A 27,284-nucleotide genomic window follows, 5' to 3' on the forward strand; every position below is an offset into this window, starting at 1 on the left:
CACAGTCTCAAAGTATAAATCAAAAAAAGGAGAAGAAAAAACACACAATAGTGTAATATTGTATGATGCACTTTGAGCAAGAAGGGGTATTACACTCACATTTTATGAAGTCAATCAGGCATTTCGGTTACTAAATGTAACCACACTGATGTTTGCAGGTTCTACGTGGACAGGACACTTCCGATAATACACGCGTCTCCAACAGAAGGACTTGCAGTGTTGTAGAAGGTCACCGGTACCAGGATACGCTCGATGGAACAGATAAAAACCACAAATAGTGTAATACTGTACAGATTGGTATTATTTGAGTAATTGAGCAAAATGTGCATTCACAAAAAAAGGACGCAGAAAAAAATAAATGAAAAAATCTTTCTACAACCCCCTGGAAGAAGTCTGCTGAGACGAAACGCGTTGGGACATTCTTTATCTTTTACACAGATTGCATTAGACCTTTGGGAGTCCATTTGGGGCACTGCTACCTCCTCCTAGCTGTATCCCCTGGTATATGGCCATTGCTGGGGTGTATTGGGAGTTGGGATTCAGTGTCTTTGGTGTAACTCCCTCTGGATATCTGTATGCTATACTGTTTTTTGTTTTTATGTTATAAAGATTTTTTCATTTATTTTTTCCTGCGTCCTTTTCCTTTTTTTGGGATCACCCTGTTATTCCAGAATTATCATTATAAGTTGGTTACTTTGACAACCATAAGCTTTTATATTTTCACATAAAATGTGAGTGCACATTTTGCTCAAATAATACCTACAGTATTACACTATTTGTGGTTTTTATCTGTTCCATCGAGCGTATCCTGGTACCGGTGACCTTGTACAACACTGCAAGTCCTTCTGTTGGAGACGCGTGTATTATCGGAAGTGTCCTGTCCACGGAGAACCTGCAAACATCAGTGTGGTTAAACTTAGTAACCGAAATGCCTGATAGACTTCATAAAATGTGAGTGCAATACCCCTTCTTGCTCAAAGTGCATCATACAATAATATGTTTTTTCTTCTTTTTTTGATTTATACTTTGATGAGATTGTGCGCATTGGAAACCCCCTCTCTTCAACTACTCAAGTGGCCTAGAAAGAACCTATTTGCTACCCGGTGCGGCACACATCAAAAAGAAATGATTATTTATGGACTCTACTGTATCCTTTTAAACTCAGTTTTTTTGCGCTTGTTTCTTTTTCCATTTACTTCCCAAGATTTTGAAAGACCCTGACACACCCCCTCCCTCCCCCCCCCGAGAATTTCTAGGGGGGGTGCGGGGGTTACAGGGGCCTGGCGCTCTTCCCCACAATTATATGCCAGGGGAGGCATGAGGCCTCTGCAACTCCCTAACCTGCGCTCTGCCGGGTCTTCGGCGATGCGTCGCCATGGCAACAAATGACGTGGCGGGGTCACTTGACATGACCCGCGACTTCATTTGACGCGAGTCCTTGGAGAGGGGGGCGCAGCTCAAGAGGTTTGCCCACCGCCTGGATTAGGACACTGAAGTAGTCCTTCGCTATATGCCATCTATTGCCCAAAATAATACACTACAAATAAATATCCATGCATAGCTAGCTTTTTGGTACATGTTAATTATCGGTGTGTAAAATAAGTAATTCATATATTTTTCTGCTTACTTTGTATAATCTTCAAAGGCACCTTAATTTTTGTAGCAATCGTTTGTTGTAATCTGTAACTACAATTCACCTAAAGAAGCGCCACTCAACTGCACACGTATCATGGGCCATGTGCTGCCCTGTGATTCCATTTGAGGTTCATACAGTGGCATCCCAAAACCATTTATGGCAACATTTGCTTCTTGTTCATGTTTTTTTAGACCTATATGGATGTGAAGTGTTGTGCCAACTGTAGACTTAATTTTGTTCAAAATTACATTAGCCTTTAACAATAAAAACAAAAAGTAACGTTCATCCATGCATCTTAACCATTTGGGTGCACATTACATAGCTACCATTTAATGAGGTCTGGCACACAAGGATCCCCCAGGACGTACTGGCTAGATCATGATTTGTTTTGTTTTTTCCCCCCCAAGGGAGGAGGCATTAAGCCAAACACCATCCAACCTGATGATGCCAACGAAAGAGAAAAGTCTCCTGTCCCTCATCAGTGAAGGCACCATGGCACTCTGGTGCAACATCCCCTCTGGCACTCAAAGGGTTAAAGCATATTGTCCCACAAGCTTTTCAGATCTGCTTGCGTTTATAAAATATAAAAGAGCAGCTGGACAACTACCTGTTTTTGTGTTGGTCCCTCCTGTGTGAAATAGCCAAACGAAAATAATCTGGGGTACTGTGGAAAGAAAAGAAAGCAACTTGTTACACTACAACAAAAAGCTCTAGAACATGTTTTTGTCAAATGATTTTGAAAAACAAGCCAAAAACCCAAAACACTTACTTTTATCAGTAGATTCCGCCCACAGCTAAACTTTGTGAAAAGTAAAAACAAAAGTCCAGCAAACATCAGTTTGATGACAGATGTAATACCACCCACAGCTACATATGCAGAGTACTGAACCTAATAGAAACAAGACACCATTATTTCAATCTATAATAATAAATTACAGTTTCTATCTCAAGTATTACCAAGTTTAACGGTTGAGAGGATTTTTATAGCAATAAAAAAGGTACCAGATAAAAATGGCTCATTGCCAATGCTGCTGGGTACCTGTATTAAGCCAACCCACTTGGCTTTAGGGAATTTTATACATATACTGTAGTTAAAACACGCTTTTGCATTTTTTTTAACAAATATATTTATCATCTAATGGTTATTACATATCCAGAGGATCCAAGTTCTGTATCTAAGTGAAGTAGCAGTTTACGGTCTTTGCAATCAGTGAAACCAGGCAAATGATGCCCCAGGTCTACCTCTGAAAGGGGGGATGTTCAAGTTTAATTGTGATGTCTTTAACTGACAGTAGCAAGAACTGATCAATTGAATGCTTATTCATTTATAAAGTCTGTTAAAATAAATAATCATAAGCAGGGAGTATAAACAATTTCAACTCCTGGGTGGACACACTTTAAAGCAAAAATAAAATTCTTTTGATATCTGTTAGGCTCCTAATTTCCAAGTTCTCTTCAAATGAATCATTCGAATCCCTTCCAAGCAACCTCTACCGCTCAGACGTCAAGATAACAGCAGTATTTTTTCAACCCTTTTGGAAACTGTAATTGCAAGTCTTGGAAGCTAATGGTTTATAATGTATGAATGATGATGAACCTAAAGCTGGGGTCATGGTACTGCAGACCGTGCGGAGGCGTCGCGTGGCAGCAGGAGGGCCTGCGCGTTGCGTGATTACTGTTAAACTGATTTCTCAGCGCGACAGACAGGTCATGTGAGAAGTTTGCCCAATGAGGACGAACCAGCTTCGTGACGTCACTGGCACGCCCTCAGACGGCGCACGTACCATGGCCAAAAACGCTCCCGCTATAAGCGGGTGACATCACGGCCGCGCACGCCTCCGCACGGGCGAAGGCACTATGGACCTGGCCTTAGGTTGGATGCAAAACCTTTTAAGATTCCTTTATGAAGACCATAGTACAAACTAAATTATGGAATAAGGAAATTGAAGTTAAATTTACAGGAGATTCATGCAGAGTTTCGTGCAGGTAGCGCTGAGTCCTTTTAACAACGGAGGCATCTGCTCCCAAAAACGGGATGGCGTACTCCTTCAATTCATTACTGTAAAATACTGATCCCCTGGAACAAAATAAATGACATTTAGAACATTACACCTGGATGTCAGGCAAAAGATTGAATGTATATTTATATAGCACCATCCAGGTACAGCAGTAATACACGTGACATAACAGTGGGATTAAGCACTTCAGAAATTAAAGTAACCACAGGAAGGGGTGTCCCTGCCTCGAAGATCTTACAATCAAAGTAATTTTACTTTACCGGCTACTCATAATGCTTTATAAACTACACGGACAATAAAACCAAAATAAAAAAAGGTTGGCAGAGTCAGCAAATGATGGAATTTAGCAGCAATTCCCCCTAAAATCCTCCAGGATTAAAACCAGGGATGTGGTTCCTCCACAGCTAAACTACACTAACAAAGTGGCTATACTGTACCTTTTGGTTTATTTGTGTTGATCTCAGCTCTGGGGACCCCCTGCTTGCCAAGATACTCACATGTGAAGGTGCTGCCGGTAGTAGCACCGGCTGGGCACAGAAAATGTCTATTTAAAGATTCAGTTTCCCATTTGGAAGCAATGACGCAGGACCTGACTACAGAAGTCGGGTACCGGCATCTCCTTCAGATAAGTATCTTAGGTAGCAGGAGGGCCCCGGAGTTGAAATTAATGCGGTTCCGCTCCAGACACACCCTGCATCTCACCGAGGAAAAGAATTTAAAAAAAATACAGCAAAAAGGTTCTTTAACCCTTTGAGTGTCAGAGGGGCCAGAGTCACTGATGACGGAAGGAATCTGTCATGTCAGACGCGTTTTCCCCCCTCCCCAAGACATACTTTTTTTTTTTTTAAAGAGCGGTGGGGGGATGGAGAAGATAAATGTAGCTACTATATCATGGGCACCCAGGGCAGGGTGCCAGAACCCATTACCTAGTAGCCATGTCCCAGGGCACTAAAAAAAAAAAAAAAAAAAAAAGTGGAGGGGCTTTAAAATGGCTGTTCAATTCCTATTGGTTAAGATTTAGCAGTCATTTTGTTTCCCCAGTAGGGGACTACAAACCTGTGGGGGTTAGGCCATAGGAGACATTGAAGATTTGTTTTTTCCATTTATTTATTACCAGGAAGATTAGGCAACAGAAGAGGTTGGATAGAGATTTTTGGGGATAAGTTACAGGGACAAGATGAACAATCTCCCCGTCCCCCCTTTTATGTAGCAGTGGTTTTTTTTTATATTTTGATGCAAGATGACAAAATAAGTATTAAGGAAAAGAAGTACAGAAACTTTGAAGTGCTTATACAAATGCTTTTTTTTTTTGTTAAATAAAAACGTTGATGGAACTTTTTTTTTTTTTTATTTTATTTTTTTATATAAGACATAACCGGAATGTAGCATTAGTCTAAAATACTTTTACATTTTTGATGTTTTCTTCCCTTAACAATACAATCTTACAAACCTTCTTTTCAATCGTGCACCGACAACTGGAAGTGGTTTCAATGCCAATTGCTTCCTAAGCTTCTTAAGATTGTCCTGGTCCGCAATTCCATGAACTGCCGATTGCCATGTCCCGTCATGAATGCAGGTGCCCTGTTACAGGAAGCAAGCCAGAGATCAGAGCTACTACTATCACACACGCCTTCAATAAAAAGACATGGAATTCAGGGTTTTTTGTTTTTTATTTTTTAAAAAGGTGACAAGGATTTACCATTTGCGCAACAGAAATAAAACAGTGCAATGCTGCTAAACAACAACAACAACAAACGCACTATATTAGTATTGAGATTTTATCAACTGGGAGCACAGCGCCCCATGTTCACCCATTTCTTCCTCATCCACTTCCCTAAATATTTTCAGAATTTTATTGAGAATGTTTTAAATCAATTCAAAACAGTTAATGATGCATTTTTTTTTATTAAAACAAGACGAAGCGCTAAATATCATTATCATGACAATTTTTGAAGTGACATTTCTTTGCTGGCACCTAGTAAATTTTCATAGGACAAAACCAAGGTCACTGAGACAAAAATGTGTAGCTGACGTGACAAAGCGGACAGGACCGCCTGCACAGACGTGCCCGTCAACACTCGCACATGCGCTTTTCAACTTTATCGCATGTGCAGGAAAAACTAACGTCTTGTGCATGCGCAGAACAAAACATCACCACTCCCACATGTACATAAGGGAATACAAACGATCGCGGATATGCATTAACTCCCAAAACGACTTGCGCATGCGCAGAATCTTACATCACTCAGGCATGCACATACACGAACAGTAGCGCATGCGCTGATATATATAATATATATATATATATATTTATATATATATATATATATATATAACGCTCTGTCTCCTCTGAGTATAGTACAAACAGCCATCATCGCCCCTGACTTCACTACAGGAGTCCCTCAGGGCGCAATCAACAGTGATAAGCAGGACGAGCTCGGCCCTCATATGCAACGTTTGAATTCACAAAAAAAAAAAAAAAAAATGTGAGTACTACAACATTTGACATCCGTCTCTGCACTTTGTGGTAGGTCCTATACTATATTATCTTAACTTTGGGGTCTACCATTACCCTGGCATCAAACCCCCTTACAAATGGACACCAACTTTACACAGGATTGTTATATGAAATAACTATTAAGCCGATGGTACCAGCAGTTTTAAAAACAAAAATTATCACCGTACCACTACTTTGATACAAACACAAGACAAAGCACACCGTTCGCTCAATTAATTAAATATTGACATGTAATTGTTTTTTTTTACAAAAATGGGTGCCACCTATGTATTAGGGTTAATAGATTCTAACACAAACGAAAGGCTGACAAAGTCAGTCCATCATTTACAGAAAGTACATTAGCGGTGCACATCACAATAATTTTTAGTTATTTTTTAGTGAATACATTCTAGTGAAACAAACCGTGATTAAGTGAAAAATACATTAAAAAAAACTCATTAAAATCTAACACGTGGTGCCTAGATCAATAATAGTTGCTGCCTTAAGTTAGCCACCATTGAAAATGACATTGATAAACAGAGGTTTAAGCATTGTTTGTCCATTACATAAACAGTGTAATCATTGCCAGATACTTAGCTACAATTAGCAGAGGGCATAATCACTAAATGCAATGAACCCTTGGTTGTAACAATGCTTCTCAGCAGTTTTGTCTTGCCTCATGTACTTCTAGAGTTCATACCGGTAATATAAAAGCATACAATACACATAAGGTTAGTCTGACTTCTAATTATTGGTGAGTTCCCATGAAATAATCTTGCTGTACTATTAATTGGTGCCTAATAACCATAGGATGATGTTTATATGGTTATTATAATACTGAGATCAGTCAGTTGCACCCAAGATCACACTGATGTCAGATTATTGTTATACCCTAGGTCAGGGGGGCGCAAACTTTTTTCCCTGCGCCCCCCTGCCGGCTGTCCCCTCATTCCCGCGCCCCCCCAACCCCAACTTACCCGCGCTCCGGCGTAATGACGTCACGTTGCCATAGCAACGTGACGTCACATGACCTCGCAGCGTCATTTTGACGCCGCGTTGCCATGGCGACGCAGGGAGGAAGCCGCCGAAGCCACGGTAAGTAAGGTTTACAGAGGCCCTGCAGCTCCCCCGGCACTTAATTTAAGTGCCTTCGGGAAGCGCGCGGGGCCTCTGTAAACCCCGCGCCCCCCGTCGGCAGTGTCGCGCCCCCCCTGGGGGTCGCGCCCCACAGTTTGCGCACCGCTGCCCTAGGTAACAGAATGTGACAAAACAACATAGTTGATTAACAACTCTTACAATGTCAATTGATATGCTGTGCAGAAATATACATGTGCACACACACTGCTCATAGTGCATGCCACATCACAGTCTTGCAGGTTAAATCACAATTAGGGAATCCCTCATGTAGCTAAACTCAAATATGAGAAAAGCTGCTTACTGAGGGCAGTGCAGTTCCAATATCACTGCCAAGATTTACTTTGGACTCACTCGTGACAGTAATAGTAAATCATTGATAACTTGCACTGTCTCCCCACAATATCTGCTACATCACAAATTGCAAGCAAATAGCAGTATGTTGGGATCCCTTTTACTATCTATGCTCAAATATGAAAAAAGCGGCTTGTCAAAGGCAGCGCAGTTTCAACATCACTGCCAAGATTTACTTTGGACTCACCGACTATGGTGACAGCGGTGATAACATATTAATGGCTTGCAAATACCCATAAATTGTATTTATAACTGATTTGAAGTTCTTAGCTGTATTGTGACATTCAAAAATCGCATAAGGAGCTCCAAGTGCAATGGCGACGGCAGTCAACAGATCCGCGGCACCACGTGATGACGTCACGACGCCCTACGCGTTTCTCTCCAGGCGGAGCTTCGTCAGGGGCAGATGAATACAGGGAGCACCACCCTACTGCGTATATATAGTATCTCTTAATTCTAAGTGATTAACGCAGCTCCAGGCTCTCAACTTCCATGTGATCATACTATGGTGTGTAAGATCACCTAGATAGCCTGTGCAATTGTGCATCACCAATCTTGCGTCAATGTTATACTAACTAATGATATGCTAATTAAGACAGGGGATAGCAAGTATACAATAAACTGCTGATTTAACCCTATAAAAGGGATGGAAGATAGCAAACGTGCATACCCTGTCGTTTAAAACACTATGAACTTGTAAACACTAATATTCTATTCTACTTATTTAATGAACAGTTAAAGAAATTACTTAAAATAAAAAGATATATAATTACACTGCACTATGTAAATAAGTGTATAATACACATACTGGTCATGTTTTGTCCAGTTGTTGTGGGTTACTGTATGACGGAGACCCAAAAGGTTGTCTTTCAAACCTTGTATGTCACTATTAAATGTTAATCAGGTGATAACACAGTCCATCTATGATCACAATACGGATGTTTTATATTGGTCATAAGGCTATGTCACCAAATACTCAATCATATATAGAAATGAATGTCTGCTTTACATTTTGATTGTTATAGGATCTTAAATAAAATAACAGGCAATGGTTATATAAAGGGGGTGAATGTAAACCCCTCATTGTAAGCCTCTTGGATATAGGGTTTTTAAGCGATATATCCACTCTGCTTCACGTCTTAGGAGCTTTTGATCAATGTCACCAACCCGCATGTTGTTCTTCAGATGATCTATAACAACGAATCTAAGACATCTTGGATCACCATCATGTACCAAGTTTACATGGCGTGCTACTGGTGTGTCTGCTTTATTAATGACAGAATTTACATGCTCCAGTATGCGTCTTAATTCCCTGATTGTTTTGCCAATATATCTTATGCCACATGTGCAACTAATGAGATAAATAGCATTGAAGGTTTTGCAGTTAATAAAATGTCTTATCTCCAATTGTTTAGTCTTATCTGCATTGTCAAAGGTTTTTGTTGACTGTATATATTGGCACGCCTTACAACATTTGCATGGAAAACAACCTTTAGGTGGAGATGATAGCCATGTCTTGGGTGAACTTTTTTGATGGTGGCTGTGTACAAGGTCACCCTTCAAGTTTTTAGACCTTCTGCTTGTGATGCTATGTGTTTCTTTTAGAACAAGTGCTAGATCGCTGTCCGATCTCAAGATATGCCAATATTTTGCAAATATTTTTTTGGTATCTTGCCATCTGTGACTATATGTTCCAATGCATCTGATCTGATTGTCTCCTGCTCAGATGTTGAGTGCTAGCAGGGTATCCCTTTCGCTGGTTAAAGCTGTTGTATGCCCTCTTTAGATTTTTTTAGAGAATATCCTCGATCAAGGAATTTATCCTTTAGATCTGAGAATTGTTTTTTGAAGTCTTTTAATGTGGAACAGTTTCCGTCTCAGACGAAGATATTGACCTGTTGGTATCCCCTTTATCAACGAATCCGGGTGCTGATTTTGTGCTAACAAGTTATTTGTTGAAGTAGGCTTTCTAAATACAGATGTTTGGATCTCATTTGATGAATCTTTAGTTATGAGATCTAGAAAAGTTACCATGGATCTACTGTATTCTGAGGTCAAACTTAGATTGAGAGTATTGATGTTTAATTTTGCAACAAATTCCAATAATAGCTCTTCCGGGCCACTCCAGATCAAGAGAATGTCATCAATAAATATGAGCCACATATCTATGTGCTCAGTATAATGAATATTCTCATCATTAAACACTATGATGGCCTCCCACCAGCCCAGGTACAAGTTAACATATGTTGGGGCACAAGTCTGGGACGAAAACTGTTCCACATTAAAAGACTTCAAAAAAACAACCCTCAGATCTAAAAAGGATAGATTCCTTGATAGAGGATATTCTCTAAAAAAAAATAATCTAAAGAGGGCATACAACAGAGCTTTAAACAGCGAAAGGGATACCCTGCTAGCACCCAACATCAGAGCAGGGGACAATCAGATCAGATGCATTGGAACATATAGTCACAGATGGCAAGATATCAAAAAAATATTTGCGAAATATTGGCATATCTTGAGATCGGACAGCGATCTAGCACTTGTTCTAAAAGAAACACCTAGCATCACAAGCAGAAGGTCTAAAAACTTGAAGGGTGACCTTGTACACAGCCACAATCAAAAAAGATCACCCAAAACATGGCTATCATCTCCACTGGTTGTTTTCCATGCAAATGTTGTAAGGCGTGCCAATATATACAGTCAACAAAAACCTTTGACAATGCAGATAAGACTAAACAATTGGAGAGAAGACATTTTATTAACTGCAAAACCTTCAATGTTATTTATCTCATTAGTCGCACATGTGGCATAAGATATATTGGCAAAACAATCAGGGAATTAAGACGACGCATACTGGAGCATGTAAATTCTGTCATTAATAAAGCAGACACACCAGTAGCACATCATGTAAACTTGGTACATGATGGTGATCCAAGATGTCTTAGATTCATTGGTATAGATCATCTGAAGAACAACATGCGGGTTGGTGACATTGATCAAAAGCTCCTAAGACGTGAAGCCGAGTGGATATATCACTTAAAAACCCTATATCCAAGAGGCTTAAATGAGGGGTTTTACATTCACTCCCTTTATATAACCATTGCCTGTTATTTTATTTAAGATCCTATAACAATCAAAATGTAAAGCAGACATTCATTTCTATATATGATTGAGTATTTGGTGACATAGCCTTATGACCAATATAAAACATCCGTATTGTTATCATAGATAGACTGTATTATCACCTGATTAACATTTAATAGTGACATACAAGGTTTGAAAGACAACCTTTTGGGTCTCCGTCATACAGTAACCCACAACAACTGGACAAAACATGACCAGTATGTGTATTATACACTTGTATACATAGTGCAGTGTAATTATATATTTTTTTATTTTAAATAATTTCTTTATAACTGTTCATTAAATAAGTAGAATAGAATATTAGTGTTTATAAGTTCATAGTGTTTTAAACGACAGGGTATGCACGTTTGCTATCTTCCATCCCTTTTATAGGGTTAAATCAGCAGTTTATTGTATACTTGCTATCCCCTGTCTTAATTAGCATATCATAAGTTAGTATAACATTGACGCAAGATTGGTGATGCACAATTGCACAGGCTATCTAGGTGATCTTACACACCATAGTATGATCACATGGAAGTCGAGAGCCTGGAGCTGCTTTAATCACTTAGAATTAAGAGATACTATATATACGCAGTAGGGTGGTGCTCCCTGTATTCATCTGCCCCTGATGAAGCTCCGCCTGGAGAGAAACGCGTAGGGCGTCGTGACGTCATCAAGTGGTGCCGCGGATCTGTTGACTGCCGTCGCCATTGCACTTGGAGCTCATTATGCGATTTTTGAATGTCACAATACAGCTAAGTACTTCAAATCAGTTATAAATACAATTTATGGGTATTTGCAAGCCATTGATATGTTATCACCGCTGTCACCATAGTCAGTGAGTCCAAAGTAAATCTTGGCAGTGATGTTGAAACTGCGCTGCCTTTGACAAGCCGCTTTTTTCATATTTGAGCATAGATAGTAAAAGGGATCCCAACATACTGCTATTTGCTTGCAATTTGTGATGTAGCAGATATTGTGGGGAGACAGTGCAAGTTATCAATGATTTACTATTACTGTCACGAGTGAGTCCAAAGTAAATCTTGGCAGTGATATTGGAACTGCACTGCCCTCAGTAAGCAGCTTTTCTCATATTTGAGTTTAGCTAGATAAGGGATTCCCTAATTGTGATTTAACCTGCAATACTGTGATGTGGCATGCACTGTGAGCAGTGTGTGTGCACATGTATATTTCTGCACAGCATATCAATTGACATTGTAAGAGTTGTTAATCAACTATGTTGTTTTGTCACATTCTGTTACCTAGGGTATAACAATAATCTGACATCAGTGTGATCTTGGGTGCAACTGACTGATCTCAGTATTATAATAACCATATAAACATCATCCTATGGTTATTAGGCACCAATTAATAGCACAGCAAGATTATTTCATGGGAACTCACCAATAATTAGAAGTCAGACTAACCTTATGTGTATTGTATGTTTTTATATTACTGGTATGAACTCTAGAAGTACATGAGGCAAGACAAAACTGCTGAGAAGCATTGTTACAACCAAGGGTTCATTGCATTTAGTGATCATGCCCTCTGCTAATTGTAGCTAAGTATCTGGCAATGATTACACTGTTTATGTAATGGACAAACAATGCTTAAACCTCTGTTTATCAATGTCATTTTCAATGGTGGCTAACTTAAGGCAGCAACTATTATTGATCTAGGCACCACGTGTTAGATTTTAATGAGTTTTTTTTTATGTATTTTTCACTTAATCCCGGTTTGTTTCACTAGAATGTATTCACTAAAAAATAACTAAAAATTATTGTGATGTGCACCGCTAATGTACTTTCTGTAAATGATGGACTGACTTTGTCAGCCTTTCGTTTATGTCAGGCCTGCACAACATACGGCCCGCGGCCCGCCTCTCTGTGCGGCCCGCGATGACTCCGGCCGGCGCCTGTTAATTAATTTAAAAAAAAAGTTTTAAAAAAATGGCGGGGATTCCGCTCTCTCAGCCCCCCCCCCCCCCCCCGCGCGAGTCCGCGGCGGTGCGCAAGAACAGCAGCACGAGGAGCATGCGGCAGCCATATTTTTTTCTTTTTCAATAACAGGATGCCGGCTTTAGAGTAGAAGCAGGGGATTGGAGGTCAGAGCATGCTGGGGGCGGGGCTTAGTACCGGTGAGGATGTGCTGAGCTAAGGTGTGTATGTGCAAAAACGGGCTGTGGGGGGCTGTGGGGGGGGGGGGGGGGGGGGTTGGGAGTGAAAAACGGTCTGGGGGTGGGGGGGTTGGGAGTGAAAAACGGGCTGGTGGGGTGGGAGTGAAAAACGGGCTGGGGGGGGTGGGGGTGTAAATCGGGCTGCTGGTGGGGGGGCAAACGGGCTGCTATGGGGTGGGGCAAACGGAGTGGTGTGGTGGGGGGAGAAGGGGGAGAGAGGAGGGGAGAAGGGTGGGGGGAGAAGGGTGAGAGGAGGCAGAAGGGGGAGAAGGGAGAGAGAGGGGGGATATGCGGGGAGTGGAAGAGATGAGGGGGAGATGCAGGGAGTGGAAGAGATGAGGGGGAGATGCAGGGAGTGGAAGAGATGAGGGGGAGATGCAGGGAGTGGAAGAGATGAGGGGGAGATGCAGGGAGTGGAAGAGATGAGGGGGAGATGCAGGGAGTGGAAGAGATGAGGGGGAGATGCAGGGTGTGAAAGGGATGAGTCACTGTCATTCACCCACCCACCGCCATTCACCCACCCACCATCATTCACCCAACTGTCATTCACCCACCCAGTCACGGTCACCCACTCACCCACCCAGGCAGGCAGTTACATGTCTTTTGTTGAAAATATAAAAAATAAACAAGTTGCATTGTAATGTTTTTTTCTGTATCACAATAAGAAAACAGTTAAGTAAAAGTTGCGCGCTAAAAGATATTTTTTCGTGGTAGGTGCACTATGGGTTTGGGTGGGGCCCTGCTCCTTTCATTTGTCCCGGGCCCCATGATTTCTGTTGGCGGCCCTGTGGGTGATGTGAGGTGCAGGGGGGAGGGTGATGGGTGATGTGAGGTGCAGGGGGGAGTGGGTGATGGGAGGTGCAGGGGGGGAGAGGGTGATGGGAGGTGCAGGGGGGGTCATTGGAGGTGCCAGGGCAGGTGATTTGTGGTACAAGGGCGGGTGATTTGAGGTGCATGGGGGGTGATTTGAGGTACAAGGGCGGGTGATTTGAGGTACAAGGGGGGGGTGATTTGAGGTACAAGGGTGGGTGATTTGAGGTACAAGGGCGGGTGATTTGAGGTGCATGGGGGGTGATTTGAGGTACAAGGGTGGGTGATTTGAGATGCATGGGGGTGATTTGAGGTGCAGGGGGGGTGGGATGTGTGTGGTGTGGAGGGGGAGTATTGTGTGGGTGAGGGGGAGAGATGGGGTATGAGAGATAGATGGGGAGTATCGCAAAGGTTGATAGTGAGTGGTTCTTGGGGAGGGATGAGGAGGATGAGGTGCTGGAGGGATGAGGATGAGGAGGGATGAGGAGGATGGGGTGCTGGAGGGATGAGGAGGATGAGGTGCTGGAGGGAGGAGGATGAGGAGGGATGAGGAGGATGAGGAGGGATGAGGAGGATGAGGAGGATGAGGAGGATGAGGTGCTGGAGGGATGAGGAGGATGAGGTGCTGGAGGGATGAGGATGAGGAGGGATGAGGAGGATGAGGTGCTGGAGGGATGAGGATGAGGAGGGATGAGGAGGATGAGGTGCTGGAGGGATGAGGAGGATGAGATGCTGGAGGGATGAGGATGAGGAGGGATGAGGAGGGATGAGGAGGGATGAGGAGGATGAGGTGCTGGAGGGATGAGGATGAGGAGGGATGAGGAGGCTGAGGAGGATGAGGTGCTGGAGGGATGAGGATGAGGAGGGATGAGGAGGCTGAGGAGGATGAGGTGCTGGAGGGATGAGGATGAGGAGGGATGAGGAGGCTGAGGAGGCTGAGGTGCTGGAGGGATGAGGAGGCTGAGGAGAATGAGGTGCAGGAGGGATGAGGTGCTGGAGGGATGAGGAGGCTGAGGTGCTGGAGGGATGAGGAGGCTGAGGAGGCTGAGGTGCTGGAGGGATGAGGAGGCTGAGGTGCTGGAGGGATGAGGAGGCTGAGGAGGATGAGGTGCTGGAGGGATGAGGAGGCTGAGGAGGATGAGGTGCTGGAGGGATGAGGATGAGGTGCTGGAGGGATGAGGATGAGGTGCTGGAGGGATGAGAATGAGGTGCTGGAGGGATGAGGAGGATGATTTTACCCATGCGGCCCAATTTTTTTTTCCTTGGAGCAGTTCGGCCCTTCTCACTTTACGAGTTGAGCAGGCCTGGTTTATGTGTTAGAATACCACTACTTTGATAAGCAAACCTGCCACAATACAAGTACTTGTATATCCAAACCTCACACACTACCAATACTTGTATATACAAACCTGCCACAGTACCACTACTTTTATACACAAAAACAAAACAAAAAAATACAGTAACAGCAATTTGATAAGAAAACCTGAGACAAGATCAGTACTTTTATCAGTCACAGTAGCGGTCCAATTACTTAGGATAAAATTGAAAAATTAAAATTAGACAAACAATAAGGCTAATACAAACATCCATTAGCCTTAATAATGACTTAGACAAAACACAGAAAGAGTGAGTGTATCGAGCTCGAATTAGACCAAGTAAAACACCCCCCACCCAAAAAAAAAAAAAACCCCACACAATAATGGAACTAACCTCTGGTCCTGATTTGAAAGAGACAAAACTTTCAACTGCAGTCAAGGTACCTATCAATGAGAAACAGGTTTTTTATTAAACACATGTAATGCATGTACAATAAGAGACCATGCCTTTTTCCTACAGAGACTTGAGGACTTCTAAATGAAATCTTACAGAAGACAGATAACATTATATAATCCAGTATGGAAGAACCATACAATGATGTACTATGCATCTTTCCTACTCTTTCCTAGATCTGTCTCAGCATCTCCCCTCATGAAATCCCTCTCCTGGCTTCCGATCAAATCCCGCATCTCACACTCCATTCTTCTCCACACTTTTAAAGCTTTACACTGTTCTGCCCCTCCTTACATCTCAGCCCTAATTTCTCGTTATGCACCATACAGACTCTGGCGTTCTTCTCAAGGATGTCTTCTTCTAACCCCTTTGTATCTAAAGCCCTCTCCCGCCTTAAACCTTTTTCACTGACTGCCCCACACTTCTGGAATGCCCTTCCCCTCAGTACCCGACTAGCACCCTCTCTAACCACCTTTAAGACCCAACTTAAGACACACTTGCTTAAAGAAGCATATGAATAGCACTGTGGATATTCTGAACACGATACATAAAGCTTGGCCCCCTGCAGAAGCACTTACCAGAACTCCCTCCTACTGTCTCTGTACGTTCTCCCTACCTACCAATTAGACTAAGATCCTCGGGGCATGGACTCCTCTTCCTTAATGTTACTTTTATGTCTAAAGCACTTATTCCCATGATCTGTTATTTATATTATCTGTTATTTATTTGATTACCACGTGTATTACTACTGTGAAGCGCTATGTACATTAATGGCGCTATATAAATAAAGACATACAATACAATCTTTCCAGAAGTGTAAAAGGCAATACAATCCATTAAGAAAAGGAAGGCTCCTGAGGAAGATTGAATTACAACTGAAATCACTTGGGGAAGAAGTAAAGAAAATACTTTCACAACCCTTTACATGCTGCTTGCAGAACAGGAGCATTCCAGAACCATGGAGCAATGTCATGGTTATCCTCAGCCACAAAGAGACAAAGACGACCTCAAGAACTACAGACCAGAATCTACTTCCAATGAATTACAAGATTTTTTTACAAAAGATACTCATCGGCTGCAACAGACCCTGGACTTTGTCCAGCGTAGAGAACAATCAGGATTTTGCAGTGAATTGAACACAATGGATCACATCCAAGTTGTACGACATGAGATTTCCCAAAGTAATTAATACGATCTACATTTACTTATAAAAATGTTTTACCAGGAAGAAATACATTAGGAGTTACCGCTTGTTTTCAAGTATGTCCAGGGCAGAGTTATGATGACAAATACATGGTTACATTATATGAGCAGGGTTATACATTATATAAAAAAGACATTGCATGAAAAGTTCAAGATAATGTTATAGGCATATGCAACAGTTACAGACCAGATTAAAATGTGAGAGCTTTAGTTTTGAAAGAATTTAGACTGGTGGCAGCTTTGAGAGTCTCAGTTAGATTATTCCTGTTGTGAGGTGCCCAGAAAGAGGAGCGACCCGATGCTTTGTTGAACCTTGGGACCGTGAACAATATTTTGGAGTAATATCTCAGGTGATAAGTGCTGCGTGGGGTTGGGTTGAGGAGGCTGTTCAGGCAAGCAGGAAGCTTGGCCAGAAAGCATTTGAAGGCACGACAGGAAAAAAGAATTTTGTGCCTAGATTCAAGTGATGGCCAATCTACCGTAATTCATCGAACATTTTCACAGTGCTTTAGTTACATAGGAGTTACATTGGAGTATAAAAGTGACATACTGAGCAGTAGAGGGTGTCTAGTTTGCCAAGGCAAGTTTGGGGTGCAGTACCATATACTATGTTTCCATAGTCTATAATTGGCATTAGCATCTCAATGCACTTTCTGACCAGCTGGGATATGGAGGATTTGTTCCTATAAAGTACACCTTGTTTAGCAACGGGTTTTGGATGTCAAATGTTAAGAGAGTCAGACCATATGCCTAGATATTTAAATCTAGTGACCGGGGCTAGGATGCTATTAGAATTGCTTCTCATCTGCAGCTCCATCATTGGTAGCTTTAGAAATGTAGCCTTGGTCCCAAATATCTCTGGCCTTGTCAGTGTTTAAAAACAGTGTTTTTTTTTGGAAAATCCAGTTTGTCTCAAAAAAAAAAAAAAAAAAAAAAATCAGATTGAAGTACGTGTCCAAGGTCAGAGAGGCTATGGCTGTGTGCATATAAGATTGTGTCATCCACATACATGTGCATTGAAGCTCCCTTACAAGCTGTAGGAAGATCATTCATGAAGACTGAAAAGAGTACGGGCCCTAGAACAGAGCCTTGCGGGACACCACACGCGATATCCAATGGGTTGGAGGTTAGAGCCCGGATACACATGTTGGATGTACCCAAGCAAGCAAATAGGAGTGAAACCTGTTTAAAAGCATGTTCCCCTATTCCAGAGCGCTGCAGTGGTTTTTTTTAGCAAGCTAGGCATGAACAGTATCAAAAGCCTTAGCGAAATCTAGGAATATTGCACCAGTAAATTGTCCACATTCCATATAGCAAACTTTTAGAATGGTTGTTAATGTGGAGTGTTTTGGGCAAAAGCCAGATTGGAGTTGGCAAAGGAAATTTATCTTGGTATAGTAATCGCTTAATTGGAAGTTAAGTGCCTTTAAAAGCATCAAGAACAGTGTTGAAGAATCGTACTTTGATATTAAAAGGAACATTTACGAGAATGCCACCATTGTATTACATGAAGGGAGCACAGCAGGGAGACACCATGTCACCAAAACTTTTCACATCAACGCGAAGGTGAAATCTCACATAATCAGCCGGAAAACAATTTGAATGGGGAAGTGTTTTTGTCAATTAAGTGTTTTCTTTACTCAGCTACTCATCTCCCCCTTCCTTACCAGAATCAATAGTTGGGGGGGGGGGGGGGGGGGGGGGAGGGAGTCTAGCTGTACAAGCACTTGCTGTTCACAGTGACATGACAAAAGGGAGCAGCCAGAGAAAAATCAAACCCCTCCCAATCCCACCTTTTTTTTTTTGTTTATAACTTGTATTTTATTGGTTTTTAAAGCTCAGAGAAAGTACAACAGATATCCATTACAGGATCGTATGTTTTTTACATTCCATACATATGATAACTGAGTACAGTGTATGAACATTGTTTATAACCTAACTGGGTCAGTGGGAAAGGATAGACAGGGGAAGGGAGGGGGGGGGGGGGACGGCTGAGGATCCATTCGAACCTATGTTGCCTGGGTTTTAGCTTCCTTTATCGGGGTTGTGTATACGATTATTTGCCTCTCCAACTAATCTATCTGATAGTGACTGACAGCCATTCGACCAAAGATATCATCATAGGAGAACGCATCTGCAATTATTAAAACATTATTGCGGTTCTCTACCCCTGGATGTCTGTCTGGGCTAACCAGTGTGTCCATACTTTTAGAACATTTTCGCCCAAATCATTAAGGCTCGTCAGTTTTTCCATCTGACATACGTACCAAATTTTATTCCGAATTTTGGGGATTGTAGGAAGTGCATTCTGGTTCCAGGATGCTGCGATCGTGCTCCTCACTGCCGTTGCGAAATGGGAAATTAGTTTGAGTTCAACTTTTGCTTGTCCTGGTATTGCTCTGTTCAATAGAAAGAGCCAGGGATCCATTGGAATTTCGAGGCCCAATATCCTCTGTAGCCAATCCTTAATTTTGATCCATATTGGAACTAAGTGAGGGCAAGACCACAGCATGTGTAACAAATCTGCTGACTCTCCACATTGTCGCGGGCACAACGGGGATCGTCCTAGAATAAATTTCGATAATTTTAGTGGGGAATGATACCATCTCATCAGGGTCTTATATGCGTTCTCCTTTAATGTTACGCATATCGAACTTTTAGAGGCTGCCGTCACCATTCGTCCATATCTGGGCTCTCACCTAGATGTTTTTCCCAATTCAACATATAGTTTAATTTGCTTGTTACCTTGACAGCAGAACCGACTACCTCTCTATACATTTGCGACATGAGTCCTTTTGTTGACGTCTCACTAAGACAGAGCCTTTCAAATAATGTCAATAGGGGGTTTGGGTTAAATTTATTATAGAAAGCTCTGATCTGAAGGTATCTATACAGCTCCGATTGTGGGATATTTTTATCTGAGTTAATTTGTGCAAATGACAATCTTGTTAATACCTTCCAGATCTCCAAGTCGTACTATACCCTTTCGTTTCCAAATTGCACAGTTTGCCCTAACTAAACCAGGAGCAAAAGATGGATTATCCCAGAGAGGGGTCATCAAGGTGTTTTTGGTAGTTAGATTACATTTAAATTTAGTTGCCTCCCAGATCGATAATGAATTGGTCATTGAGTATAGCGGTGATGGTATAGCTTTCCTAGCTATTTTTGGGCTCCAAATTAAGTTGCCTAGCTCCAATGGTGAGCAGGCAGCGCTCTCTAATGCTACCCAACGTCTCAAATCCAGGTTTGTGTGCCATTGAGAGATTTGGCATAATTGTGCCGCTTTGTAGTATGATAACAAGCAAGGTACCGCTAGCCCCCCTTCCGCAGTTTGTCTCTGGAGGGTTTGTTTATTCAGTCTCGCTTTTCTGCCTCCCCATATAAATTTGGAGATTGAAGATTGAAGGCTGAGGATCTCGTTCAATCTGAGTGGCACCGGCAGCACTTGAAATAGATATAGGAGTTGCAGTAGTAAATTCATGTTCACGCTATTTATTTTACCAATCCAATTTATGTTAAATTTTGACCAGCGACCTATATCCTCCAGGTGTTTTGCGTTTGGATCTCCTGGCTGTGGACGGACTCCTCGACCATCCTTGCGAAAAGAGGTTAAGGGAAGGGAAAAGGGGTAGGAAAAAAACAACTTGGGAGATTCTCTTGAGGCCTTAGACCACTTCGAATCTCTTGCCTCTGGGGATTTTCTGGGAATCCGGATTCCACTGCCGTGTGTCCTCTTGGCCGTACATACTCGGCCCCCAGCATCCCCGAGGTCTTTAACGATTGGCCTGGATATCTCCAGGTAAATCCTTGATGGCCGCATAGCGAGGACCGTGGGTGATATAAAATAAGCCACGCCGTGGGATGGGAGTATAACTCACAAACACATCAATTTAACGTTTAGTAACACACCAGACTGTATGCAAGCATATCCCATTGTACTTCAAAGATTTTTCTAATAGGTCTCTCCTTACTCCTCTCAGTACTGGTTATAATCCATGCTGTCTTTACCCCCACATCCTCCCCATCCCGTTTATCCTGTCATAATCAAATGGATGACACACTGTTATACTTGCCCAAGTATATCTATTCGCTCTCTACCCCATGTACCCTCCTTTTCCCTGCACACCAATTTATGCATATGTGGTATGTCACCTGCATATTTACTCCTATCCTCTATAGCCGAGTAAATCAAGGGCACTAAGAGAGCGTGTAGGGGCGCTAGGGAGAGAGAAAAGACAGGTGCATGCTTGCTTCCTTATGCAGAAGAGTACTGTTTTTACACCTATTACCTCTGATAGCCTGCGACATCCGAAAACTTTCAACTTGTATGTAACCATTATTAACAGCCCCACAGTCTAATCCCTAAACAACAAATATTCCCCTTAACTCAATGCAACCTTAGGACCCCTCCAACCGGAGGGAGGAACGAGAACATCTTGTATCAATCAGTACAACACAGATTTCATGGATGCTTCAGTGGAAGCTGGCCCCCTCAACCTTCTGGGTATATCCTTTGTTAATTCTGCGTCTCAGCTCCTTGCGCGCCCCTTCCCTTCCGAGGGCCATCTGGTGCCCTGGTGCAGTTCCAGGTCCTCTGCTTTCTCTGGAGGGGGCCACAGTCTTTGGATCCACCTTGTCATACTCTGGACCTTAATCTGCTCCTGTCCCAGCAGGCATATTTAAAGTGTCTGACCTCTTGTATGCCCCTCCTCCCCAGTTTGTTGAATGCTCGTATAATGTACCCCATTAAGCAGCTACTACTATGCCCCTCTGCAGATCTAGAGTCTCCTCAGTGTTCCCCAATCAGTCTTTATTATAATTTGGTGGGGCCATGCCGTGAAAGGGGGGGGGGGGGGGGGAAGGGCCAACGGTATCTTATACCATTATCACGGAGCATCTTGGTGATTGGTATGAGGTTCCTCCTTTTAGCCAGAGTAGATGGGGCAATATCCCGAAAGATCAGCGTCTTGATGCCTTCAAATTCGATTGCCCCTGCGGCTCTGGAGATGTGGCAAATTGCTTCTTTTATTTTGTAGTAGTGCAGCCTTACAATTATATCGCGCAGGGGGTCACCAGCTTGAGGTCTGGATCTGAGCGCCCGGTGACATCTGTCCATGTGCAGGTCTGCTTCGGGCTTGTCAGGGAACAGGCTTGTCAGCCATTTTGAGATAACAGACCCGGAGGAGTTTATCTCCTCTGGGACACCTCTCACTCTTATGTTGTTGCGCCGGTCTCTATTTTCGGCGTCTTCTTGTCAGCAATGTCATTTATGAGGGTTTTTAAGTGTGCCGTTTTTTCAATTTTTGCGCACTGCTTTGACAGTAGTGTCCAGTCTCTTCTCTAATTCATCTGTCCGGTCCCCAATGTTTTTAATCTTTTTCCTCAGATCCGCTATTTCTTTCCTGAAGCAATCTTTATGTGAGATAGCGGCATCTCGTCCTCCTCTTATTCCGTTCCCGCCAAAGGGGCTGGTGCCTCCGCTCTCCCCGAGCGCGGCTTTATTAAAGTAGCTGGTCAACCCTTTGGTAGATGGCCCGCTTTTGGTCTCATGTGAGACTGCACAGTATCCTCAGTGTGTTAATTAGCTTTCCGGTGAAGTTCTGCTTATATTGGCGTGCTTTTGATGCGGAGTAGTGGCCGTGGGATACGGAGCTCACGGATTAGGCATCCATTCCCCTAGACCTCGCGCATGCACCCTCCCAATCCCAACTTTAAAAAAAAAATAACTTAAATATAGGTGTCAGATTTAGATAAAAAGTGCAAATCATCACCTAGATGACATCTATTAAACAGGTCGCTGGAATTAGTTCACTTTAGTACTAGGAGGGATTGTCCCTTTAAAGAAGAATAAAAATCAATGTTGAATATCTGAGTCAACTACAATTAGCAGAACACTTATTTTAGTCACAAGTCCAGAAAACCTACAGCAACAAAGAGAACTTACCAAAGCCAGTAAGGTGGGCCTCCATATGAATATCAGCAAGACCAAAGTGATGTTCAAGAAACTTGTCAACTCTGCACAGATCTAAATATATGTAATAGAACTAGAAGTAGAAGACTCTCGACCTTGGCCAGCAAGTATCAATGAAGGGGAACCTTCTGAGTGAAATCAATAGATTGAAGATTGGATGGTCTGCATTTGGAAGAAACAAGAAAACCTTGCAAGAGAACCTTCCACTGTGCCTCCAACCTGATATGTCGATCTTTTTGTAATAAACGCGATAGGTGTTTGGACTAAAACCAGTGGAGTGCCATAGTTTTTTACTTCTATTCTGCTGGGTAAAATAAACAGGGAAAAGAATGAATGGGTGAAAGCAAACAAAAGTCTGAAATCATCACAAGGGTGAAGAAACTTAAAAAAAAAGTGGGCTGACATATCGCAAGAAGAAATTGCCAATATTAAACAAAGATGATCTTTCAATTTCTCTTAGAATTCAGTAAAGTATCAAGACAACAACGAAAAGTAAGATGGGAGCATGAAACCAGAAAATGTATCGGAGCAACGTGGAGAAAAGAGACTTGCAATCCCGCAGTATCCGAAAGATCATTGGGGATGCCTTCAACCAGCAACAGATTGACAAGGGCTGAAGATGGTAGATTGCGTACGTATATATAGATGGACAGATACCGCGAAAAGAACACAGGCGCTCGATTTGGGCGCCAGTAATATGATGAGAAATGTGACAGAAAATACGATACACCTCTTATGGCAAATATATTCGATTACATTTAGACAATGGCACAATCAGGGAATTCTAATCTATGCTATTCATATACTACAACAGTTATACATGGAAATGTCCCAAATGTGATTGGTAATAGATAAATAAAAATGTCCAATAACAAAATGTATAATGTTCAGTCCCTATACAGTAGTAGCTACAGTGATAGTCATCAAGTGTCCAAGAAAACAGATAAGGGCAAGTCAATGAAAAAGTTCCAGTCCTAGTGAGTGATGTTGCTCACTTCCTGGTTATTGTGGCAATGCTAAAGTGGAGAAGGGCAAACAAAGCGAACAGTAATAAAAATTAATACACGACACCAAGTCATAAGGGGGGGAGAGGGAGGGGGAGAAGGTATAAGAAGTTCAGTGCTCATCTGTAATAAAATCAGTCAGTCATAGTGGAGCCTGTGGAAGCGTAGCGCCCGCCCGCCCATCTCCACTGGCTATGATGGGACCCGATTAAGCAACAGGAAGTTGTCAAAAACATAGTATTTTTAGGATCCATAGGAATAAAGATGCGACTATCCAGTGACATGCCCGTGCGGAGGCGTGCGCAACTTCACCCGCGTGAAGTGGGTGCGTTTTTTGGACATGCTCAACACGCGCCCCCCTCCTACTGTCGCGAGTGTCGTCTATGGCTGTGATCAATGCCTTAAGGAAATGTGATCGCGCCGCGCGGGCTTCGGCCGCATGAACTGCGCCTAAGGCCGATTTTATTACAGACAAGCTTTGAGAACTTTACCTAAAAAATTTTGTTTACCTTTTTTGTTTGGTGCTTTCATAACCTATTATGTACTTACCGTGTGTGCGATATTTGGTACACCCCTATATTACTCTCGTATTGAAGTGCCCGATACGCACAATTTATCAACCCTTTGGCCACTTCATAGTATACAGATTTCCTGTGTGTGATGTCCAAGCATGTGAGGGGTTTAGGTAACCTGTACAAGATGTGTGAATGGAATGGAGCATTTGCATACATTATAAATGTCTTCTGACAACAAAGAAACAATAGCAAGTATGTCAATACCTTTCAAGCTCTGCCTGGTGAATAAAACCCCAAGATCTGCTGGAATGGAGTCAAAGCCACTGCTGCCAACAATATACACCCCCTTTTCAGCCGCCTGGCTATCATACTTCGCATGCATTCCCTCAAGAAACTGTAAATAGAGATTGATACATTAGCCTAGAAGATTGATATAGGCCCCCCTCACCCCAAGTCTATTCATGAAATTCTTCCCCACTGCTTTTTGCAGCTGCTTGCTCATGTCCTGTATGTATGTATGTATGTATGTATGTATGTATGTATGTATGTATGTATGTATGTATGTATGAATGGGATAACATTTAAACTCAATAAAACAAAAAAATATATATTTGGATGATAGAGATGAGAAATACATACATCTATAGAAAATCTTCTAGCAATAATCAAAGGTATAAAAACAGCTAGATGGTTTGATAGTTGAAGATTACTTCTAACCCATATTTTTCCAGTTAGCTATTCGTAATGGCTCAAGAAAATAAACTATATACACTTGATCTATTAGACATATGATATATACATACTGTATCTTGGGTACAGGATGTGCATATGCCCTTTAAGCCATGTACATATTTCAATAGAGATGTCAATATAAACAAAAAATAATAATCATAATACAAATACTTAAACTGAAGGCACCATAGGAAGCACCTGAAAGTCCTTGAGACCAAGTTCAAACACAAAATATAGGCAGGTTCGCATATGTTGAACTCTTTGAAAATCGCACTCACCTGGGGCTCTCCACTGATATCAACAAAGTGTGATCCATTTTCAACACAGGCCTTAACCACAGGCTCTCCGTAAAACCTGTACTATAAACAGAAACATTATTTCAGGTGATAAATTATGAAAAATGAGAGCAGTGCCTACTAAAAAGACTGCTCAAATCCCTGTTGTACGTATAGCAGTTATAACACTTTCTCCTTTGGCTCATCTATCCCAAATGTACCCATTATTCTAGGTGCCATGGCTTTTATGTACCGACGAGTCAGTTGAACAATTCACAGGACACAAAAGTTAGTTTTTTGTTGAAACCATGTCTTGTATTTGACTTGTTACAGGAACAAAAAGTCTGCAGCACAGCATGTCTGCACACTAGCGAACTTGTTTCGGTTTACACATTTTTTTCCACACAATTTTATGAAAAATGTGCAGTTTTGGGAAATTGTCATTAATGTAAGGATCAGAAGCAGAAACTCCTCTAGGCACTAGCTCTAAGCTATTAAAATGACATGATACCATAGCTTTACAAGTCACAGGATTCATTTATTAGGTGGGTTCTTGAAAATGATTTTCTCCAATTTGCGTTAAAATGGCATGTTTCGCCCACACAACAAATAAAAATGACCTCACCCTCCCAGTTTGATAACTATTAATGTTTATTTAAAACTAGTAATTCTTACGACCCAATAGTTGAAATCAAAATATAAATTTTCGTACTTTTTGCGCTGATTTTAAGTCCGTGAGAAACAATGCAGTCGCTGGACTAACAAAGCAGTTACACAATGACACACAACAATTGACAAGTTTAAAGCGTTACAAAACAAACATTTTGTGATGTCCATGACTCAGGTCGGGTATGAAAATTAAGAACATATTTATCAAAACCTATACTTACATGGTTTTTAAAACCTTCACTGTCAAATGGGCCTGCAATGCACTGCTTTTTAAATATGTTACTGGTTCCTGTGGCAGTGAGCCAGTTAAAGAAATCAGCCTTTCTGAAGGTGGGCGATAGGGATGGAATGGTTGTTTTATTTTGTAACACAGATTGCTTTTGGCCTTAGGTAAGAGTGCATACAGTACATTGTTAATTATTGTGGCAGATGTCACTGATAAATACAGTACTAGAACTTAGTCTTCGAAAAATGTGCAATCACTGAACAACCGAGTTAGTTAATAAACTACAAACCAACATCCTGATTAAGAATAATAACTGTTCAGTCTAAATCCTCCAGTAAAGAATCTGTAATAATTTATCTCTGCATATTGACACCTCTCTAACCCTTTTATGCATAGAACAAAACAATACAATGTTTCTGTGAAGCAGCTTTTCCAGTTTGTTATATTACTATTTCATTCTCTCAGTACTTACATAGGATCATATTTACTAAGTGGTGCTGGTCATTAGGATGCCTTACAGCTCAACATCGAATAGTAAATATGGCTCCTAATGTATTGCAGTAATTGAAAAGTGAATTAACTGAAGTCCAATAGGTCACAGGATTTCTGTCCCAAATATGAAAAACACTTTCAACTTACATTGCTCAGCATCAGCCATCACCTGCCTGTTTCTTTGTATTGTATGTCTTTATTTATATAGCGCCATTAATGTACATAGCGCTTCACAGTAGTAATACACGTGGTAATCAAATAAATAACAGATAATATAAATAACAGATCATGGGAATAAGTGCTTTAGACATAAAAGTAACATTAAGGAAGAGGAGCCCCTGCCCCGAGGAGCTCACAGTCTAATTGGTAGGAAGGGAGAACGTACAGAGACAGTAGGAGGGAGTTCTGGTAAGTGCGTCTGCAGGGGCCAAGCTTTATGTATCATGTGTTCAGAATATCCACAGTGCTGTTCATATGCTTGTTTAAGGTAGTGTGTCTTAAGGTGGGTCATATTTATTCCTTTTACACGTTTTGTTTTCACTGACCAAATTACATTTTGATCCTTCCCCAGCAAGACTTTCTACAGTGTGCACTTGCAAAGATTTCTAAACAAGCATTTTTCTTTAATATCTTTACACGAGGTGTAAATGTAACTACTGATCAAGACACCATGACT

General features: G+C 41.8%; 1 protein-coding gene across 1 annotated transcript in view; it reads right to left on the reverse strand.

Annotated features, from left to right (window-relative positions):
* Nucleotides 1–27,284, reverse strand: part of SCCPDH (saccharopine dehydrogenase (putative)) — a 37,371-nt gene that overhangs the window by 7,796 nt on the left and 2,291 nt on the right. The window contains exons 3-9 of the mRNA XM_075597070.1: nucleotides 25,225–25,305; nucleotides 24,479–24,608; nucleotides 15,462–15,511; nucleotides 5,105–5,235; nucleotides 3,596–3,713; nucleotides 2,406–2,525; nucleotides 2,244–2,300 (exon numbers count right to left, since the gene is read on the reverse strand). Coding sequence (XP_075453185.1) covers nucleotides 2,244–2,300; nucleotides 2,406–2,525; nucleotides 3,596–3,713; nucleotides 5,105–5,235; nucleotides 15,462–15,511; nucleotides 24,479–24,608; nucleotides 25,225–25,305 — 687 coding nt within the window. The remainder of the gene's footprint in view (nucleotides 1–2,243; nucleotides 2,301–2,405; nucleotides 2,526–3,595; nucleotides 3,714–5,104; nucleotides 5,236–15,461; nucleotides 15,512–24,478; nucleotides 24,609–25,224; nucleotides 25,306–27,284) is intronic.

Source organism: Ascaphus truei, chromosome 4 (genome assembly GCF_040206685.1).
Source record: "Ascaphus truei isolate aAscTru1 chromosome 4, aAscTru1.hap1, whole genome shotgun sequence".
In the NCBI taxonomy this organism is placed as follows: domain Eukaryota; kingdom Metazoa; phylum Chordata; class Amphibia; order Anura; family Ascaphidae; genus Ascaphus; species Ascaphus truei.